We start from the raw sequence: 6,792 nt of genomic DNA on the forward strand, positions 1-6,792 counted from the left end.
ATTATCCTTCACTCTTCTCCTTTTCTCTTTCATCTCTTTTCCTCAAAAAACTTTTTAATTGCTTTCAATAAATGGAACTCAACTTTACAGTGGCGGAATCAGGGGGGCTAGCGTGGGCCATGGCCTCCCCCTTGGTTTTGGTTATGTATTAAATTTTGTAATAATTTTTGTTAAGTGTGTTATAGCTAAGTTGGAAATAGAGTAATGGGATCTATTCTAGTGGTCATAGGTTCAAGGCTTTCTCATCACACTTTTTTAGCTTTTATTTAAATTTGCTCCTCACATTTTTTACAAAAATTATTATATTTGTGCACGAGATAATAGTACATATATTAAATTTGGCCCCCCTCATTAAAAAATTCTGGCTCCGCCCCTGCAACTTTATGATGGTGTGTATTCAATTAGGTTTATTTTCTTTGTTCCAAAGATTGAAGATTTAGGGTTTCACCGTCTCCAAAAGTATCTAGAAAGTCCTATGAGTTTTTTCACCCAAACAACTACTCATCCGTGGATCTCAAACCGAATTAGTGCTAACTCACATATTGTATTACTCCAGATGAAGTTTTAATTATTTGTAAGTGCCGTTTGGATATTTTTCATCAATGAAATCCTTTCTTCTCAGTAAAAAAAAATTCTTGATAGCATTTTTGCCTGTGGAATATTCTTACATATTTCCGACTTAATGTTGAATGTTCCAAAAACAATTGTCAATCTACCAAATTCGTACTGTAATTACTAATCTAATATTGAGATGATAAGGGCTCTGTTATTTGGCTCTGTTTTCTGCATCGAATCATATTGTCCGTGGAAAAAAATTCAAACAAAGCAATAAAAAGACGTTTGTTGCAAGAAAAAGGCATTTCTTTAAATTTCATAGTAGAGGTACACTGAGTAGTCCTCAATCCTCATCGAAAACAACCGAAGGACCGAACTCTCAAAGGATGAAGAAAATTTTTAATAACAAAACTAAACATTCCAAAAACAGGCAACAATCTAAACAAGGCTTCCTCAAAGGAGCCACATACTAAAACTCACAAGCTAATCTAATTCGATTATTGGGAAATTGAAAGCCAATATTATCATGTAAGAATCCACCAAAGCTTTTTTGTATGTTCTCACCACCTTCAGGAAACCCTTTACTTGGCGCTGGCAAGTTCTTGGCGCAATTGCTTGGCAGCAGCAACCATGTTGGAAAGAGCTGGGTTAACCTCACCGTACTTACGGGTCTTGAGACCACAGTCAGGGTTTACCCACAAGACGTTGGACTCCAAAACTGCAAGCATTTTCCTGATGCGGTCAGCAATTTCCTCAGTTGGTGGGATTCTGGGAGAGTGGATGTCGTAGACACCGGGACCAATTCCAGCACCATACTTAACACCTTCACGGAAGACTGAGAGGAGCTTCTCATCAGAGCGAGAGTTCTCAATGGTGATGACATCAGCATCCATGTCGATGATGGAGTGAATGATGTCATTGAAGTTGGAGTAGCACATGTGGGTGTGGATCTGCAAAAGGAAGCCAATAATAGAGATGAGCATTGAAATTCATTTTTGTAGCATAAGAACTTCCCTGGTACAAAATTCAGCAACACGAGTCACAATGTAGCAAAAGTTACCTGGGTGGTGTCTTGGACTCCAACATTGGTGATACGGAAGGAGTGGACGGCCCACTTCAAGTAGAACCCGTGCTCAGACTTCCTGAGTGGCAAACCTTCTCTCAAAGCAGCCTCGTCAATTTGGATAACATTGATTCCAGCCTTCTCAAGATCCTCCACCTCATCCTTGATGGCCAAAGCAATCTGGTAGCAAGTCTCGTGCCTGAATACACCATGACACAAATAAACATATGAGAATTTGAGCCACAATCCAAACCATCTATTTGGAGCAGGGTTTTATCAAATTCCCAGTTTCTGAGGAAAGAGACCATACCTAGGTTGGTCATTACGGACGAAGGACCAGTTGAGGATGGTCACAGGCCCTGTAAGCATACCCTTCATTGGGCGGGAAGTCATGCTCTGAGCAGTGGATGACCAGAAAACAGTCATTGGCTTGGGGCGGCTGACATCACCATAGATAATTGGTGGCTTCACACATCGAGATCCATATGATTGTACCCATCCGTTCACGGTGAAGGCAAAACCAGACAATTGCTCTCCAAAGTACTCAACCATATCGTTCCTCTACAAAACCAAAAATGCACATGCAATCAGAAGATGAAAACCTAGCATACTAATCTTTCTATGGATTAACAATAAGGCATAAAACTCACCTCAGGCTCTCCGTGAACAAGGACATCAATGTCAAGTTCTTCTTGGAGCTTGACAACCTTGCTGATCTCCTCCTTGATAGCCTTGACATACTCTTCCTCGGAAATCCTATAAGAAGTAATCAAACAGCACCAGTATTAGACAGGATTCAATTAATGAATAAGAAGTGAGTTGAAGTTGTGGCTTCAAATTGCTTCAGATGACTCACTTGTTGGCCTTGAACTCACGACGCACCCTCCTGAGCTCCACGGTCTGTGGGAAAGATCCAATAGTGGTGGTGGGGAGAACAGGGAGGTTAAGCTTCTTCTGCTGAGCATCAAGTCTAGAGCTAACATTTGTGGCACGGCGATGGTCTGATCCCTTTAATCCAGCAGCCTAATTTGCATCAAACAGCACACATCAATTATTTGAACATCAATTATCCACAAACAACATTAGTGTATTAACACCAACAATATGACAGATGCTGGAGAACTGCTTACAAGCTTTTGGACATTTTCATTGTTCACTCTTGGGGAGGACTTCCTTGATGCAAGAGCAGCAGCATTGGCAGAGAAGAAGGCCTGAAAAAAAGTTATAAAATTTTTAGGGATCAAATATGAAATTCACAACCACAGGAATTCTCACAAAACTATATCCAAATCTTGTTTTAATTTAACAAAAAAAGGAGAAAAAAACTTATTCTGGCAAGCAAAAGTGTAGTAGCATAGAGTTTTACCTCATCCTTCTGACCAGACAATGCCTTGGCCAAAGCGTTAACTTCAACAACCTTTTGTGCAGCAAATGCAAGCCATGACTTGATCTCATCATCAAGCTTAGTCTCGTTAACAAGATCAACAGCAGTGTGAAGAAGTGAGCAGGAAGTGGAGACCACAAGCTTGTCTGCAAGCAAAGAACAACTAAGTTAGCCAAACGTCTTTATTAGGCAACATAATTTATTTTTTTAGTTTTGAGATACAAGTTAAGTCACCAACCCTTTCCAACAATGCTCTCAAGGCCCTGCAACAAAGCAAGGGAAGCGGCAAGATCGTTGGCCCAGATGTTCCTTCCATCGACCACTCCAGCAAATAGGTACTTGCCTGAGGGGAATCCGGCCTTAATCAAATCCAAGGTGTTGGTTCCACGAACCAAATCAAACCCAAATCCACTAACACCCTTCAATGAAACAAGGGTCTTGTATGCCTCAGGGGTAAGATCAGCAAAGTAAGTCTCAACAACAACATTCAAGCCAGACAAAGTAGATTCTAGTTCAGAGTAAGCCTCGGTGAAGGCTTGCAATTGGTGAGATTCAAGATCCTTAACCAACACAGGCTCATCAAATTGAATCCAAGAAGCACCAGCTGCCTTTAGTTCAGAAATAACTTCCCTGTAAACAAAGCATAAATATCAGAAACTAGATATCAAATAATAATAAATAGAACTATAGAAGATGCTGATACTCACTTGTAGACTGCTAGGATCTTGGGAAGAAGAGAAAGCAGAGGGAATGATTTCTCAACACCCTTAGCAGGCTTGGACAACAACAAGTAGGAGACTGGTCCAACAAGAATTGGGACAGTGTCTACTCCAAGCTGTAGGACAAACGATAAGATAAGTTACTTCGATAATCACCAAGTGTTTTTTTTAAAAAAAAAAAAAAAAAAAAAAAAAAAAAAAAAAAAAAAAAAAAAAAACTGTACTGGACTTTATAAAGACTACTAAAGAACAGAAGAAGCTCATATCAGCAATACATATCCCCTGACAATAAGAAAGCCCCCTAAATAAAAACTAAGAGCACGACAATCAAGAACCCTCTGGGGAAAAGGGTTTAGTTATTGATGGAACAGAAAATAACAATAATCTAAGGTAAACAAGTGACAAGAAATCCTCAAGGGAAACCTTAAACCTATTTGTGAAAACTTATTTTGATATCAAGGCCTTCATAACTAATACCAAATTTCAGATGATTTCACTCCTTGTTTAAGTTCTTCACAGATAACCCTAGAGCATGTTCTGTATCAAATTTCAAACATATCCATCCCCTTGAATTCAAGAAAGATTTTTCAATATCAAATAAGTAGCAATCATTTAATTTAATCCGGTTATCAACCAACAATGCTTGCATAATGTGCATTTTCCAGTTCAACCTAGCTTAATAAAGTATTTATGGAAATATAGTATTAATATAAGTGAATGAGCACATACAGCCTTGGCCTCCTTGTATTCTTCAACAGCCTTGTGGGAAGAGTAAGAGAAGTTTACTTCTGGGCCCAACTCGGGGACAATGTAATGGCTGAAACAAGCAACATCACACATATGAGCTCAAAGACGATTTTCAAAACAGAACACGATAAAACTTGATATTATTTAAATTAAGCAAAGAAGGCCGTCATCACTTACTAGTTGGTGTCGAACCACTTGGTCATCTCCATAGCGGGGACAGAGGCATTACCTCTGGCCATGGAGAAGTAAACATCGAATCCAATCTCACCACCGCTCCACCCGTACCTTGGGGGAACAGCACCAAGCATGGCGGTGGTGTCAAGGACCTGGTCGTAGTAAGCAAAGGTGTTGCTGGGAATGTACTTAATACCAACATCAGACATCTGCTTCCAGATGGATGCCCTTAGATCAGCAGACACCTTTTTCAAATCCTCGGCGCTGCTCTTGCCATCCCAGAAAGACTCAAGAGCGAACTTAAGCTCTCTCTTAGGTCCCATACGGGGGTATCCAACGATGTGAGATGCCATGCTGCAAGTCAATAAAAACAATTCAAACAAGATTTAGCGCCATTTTCCACAACTGCCAATCATACGGTAATCAAACTACGATTCGTGTATACACTTCATAAAATAATTTCAAAAACAGGTCATCAAATTACGACAAAAAATCCACATTACTCTAATGTCCATCGACATCCTACATAAATGATCAGCTAAATAATTCATGTACTGCTATACATTTTGAGATTTTCGATTTCAAGTCGTTTTCAGACATTTACTACACTAGCATAAATGACACCTAAATAATTAAACTAAAATTATAAATCATTTTTACTTCAATTCGATTTTCAACTATCTCATTTTCCTCAGATTCATACATTAAAAAGCTCACATGTCAGGAAAAGTGATAAAAGAATGTTACAAATGCATTTTTTTCAGAAACTCTTATTAAATGTTCAATATCTGACAACATTTTAAGAATAAATGGATCAAATGTGCACTATAGTATCAACTATAACCTCAACTTTCCAGCCGAAAAAGGTCGTAAATTCGAACCTCACGACAACAGATTTTATGATTGATCTACCTACCTTAAACTAATTATTTTAATCATTATAACATACTCTTAATAATCAGATTTGAATATTCAAATTAATCACACAAAATTCAGATACTAAACTATCAAATCAAATACCTAGTTCAATTAGCTATATACACCACAAAAATTAATCATCCTAAATCAAAATGAATTAAGCTATATCATCAAAGTATAATCACAATGCACAACAATGACAACAGATCTATAGTTCAATCAAAATGAGCTAGATCTAGTTTCCTATGATCCGACATTAATTAATCAATAATATTTCATCATCAGATCTACATTTTATAATTAAAAAAATTCAGATCCCAAAGAATAAAGATAAATCTGAACAAACCGACACCTCAAAAAGCAGATCTAAATCAAATTAACTAATGAAAAAGCATGAATGAACTCACTCACATGAATTTTTATTTCGATTAACAAAAATGACAAAATGAACGAAGAATGTGAAAGAAAACAATTGATTATTGAATAAATAACAAAAAATCAAAATGATAATTATAGCGATTAATCATTCAAAACAACGAATGGTTGAGAATGAAAATCGGAGAAAAAAGAGGAGAGAGAAAGTACCTTGAGGAGGAACCTGGAGCCATTGATGAGTCCTTAGAGAATCGGTTCCTACCGCCAAGAAATAGAGAGAGAAAGTAGAGATAGAAAGTAGAGTAAGAGGTAGAAGGCGAGCATTTTAGTAGGAAGTCGTTTGGGTATTTATAGACCCAGGGTACTGAGATCTCTGGGGTTGGTGAGTGTGTGTTTTTATTATTTTTTTTTTTTTTTTTTTTTTGTTTCATTACCTTGTATTATTTGTAACTTTGGAGGGCACACGGACTCTCCTACGTCCGTGAGTGTAAAAACTAAAGAGAGAAAAACATGGATTCACGTGATGAGGAGTGAGATAGAGGTAAATGACACCTTAAACTAGAAACGAAACATTTGTTACAGATAATGTATAGCATTCAACTAAAAGTTGTACTCCCTCCATCCCTAAATTACATTCCTCTTTCTAGCATTAATTCCTAATATGAAATAAATAGAGAGAAAGAGGAATGTAATTTAGGGATGGAGGAAGTAAATAATATGAAATAATCCGTAATATTTTAGTTTTAATTTTATTTATAATTTATAATTTTGTTTTTGGGTATACTACTCTATACTCCTAGATCTGCCACTTTTTTAATTTTTTAATAATATTTCTTATTTTGGTACTGATTTTTTGG

General features: G+C 37.3%; 1 protein-coding gene across 1 annotated transcript; it reads right to left on the minus strand.

Annotated features, from left to right (window-relative positions):
• Positions 1 to 839: 839 nt before the first annotated feature.
• LOC145597569 (5-methyltetrahydropteroyltriglutamate--homocysteine methyltransferase-like) lies at positions 840 to 6,304 on the minus strand. The gene is made up of 12 exons (XM_081653765.1): positions 6,146 to 6,304; positions 4,646 to 4,996; positions 4,451 to 4,538; positions 3,710 to 3,837; positions 3,241 to 3,632; positions 2,985 to 3,148; positions 2,749 to 2,829; positions 2,475 to 2,641; positions 2,269 to 2,374; positions 1,929 to 2,179; positions 1,616 to 1,817; positions 840 to 1,505 (listed from the first exon to the last, which is right to left on the minus strand). The coding sequence occupies exons 1-12, from the start codon at positions 6,166 to 6,168 to the stop codon at positions 1,137 to 1,139; spliced, it is 2,322 nt and encodes a 773-aa protein (XP_081509891.1). The 5' UTR covers positions 6,169 to 6,304; the 3' UTR covers positions 840 to 1,136.
• Between the last annotated feature and the right edge of the window lie 488 nt (positions 6,305 to 6,792).

The sequence above is a fragment of the Chenopodium album genome, chromosome 20 (assembly GCF_948465745.1).
Source record: "Chenopodium album chromosome 20, dcCheAlbu1.1, whole genome shotgun sequence".
In the NCBI taxonomy this organism is placed as follows: Eukaryota; Viridiplantae; Streptophyta; class Magnoliopsida; order Caryophyllales; family Amaranthaceae; genus Chenopodium; species Chenopodium album.

What these genes read in the sequence shown, in the direction of transcription:
- LOC145597569 (XM_081653765.1), bottom strand. Translation starts at nt 6,168, where the DNA reads ATGGCTCCAGGTTCCTCCTCAAG. An exon ending in AAGATCCTAGCAGTCTACAA is followed by an intron (nt 3,633 to 3,709) that starts GTGAGTATCAGC and finishes CTTTGTTTACAG; the next exon opens with GGAAGTTATTTCTGAACTAA. An exon ending in TTGTTCACGGAGAGCCTGAG is followed by an intron (nt 2,180 to 2,268) that starts GTGAGTTTTATG and finishes TTGGTTTTGTAG; the next exon opens with AGGAACGATATGGTTGAGTA.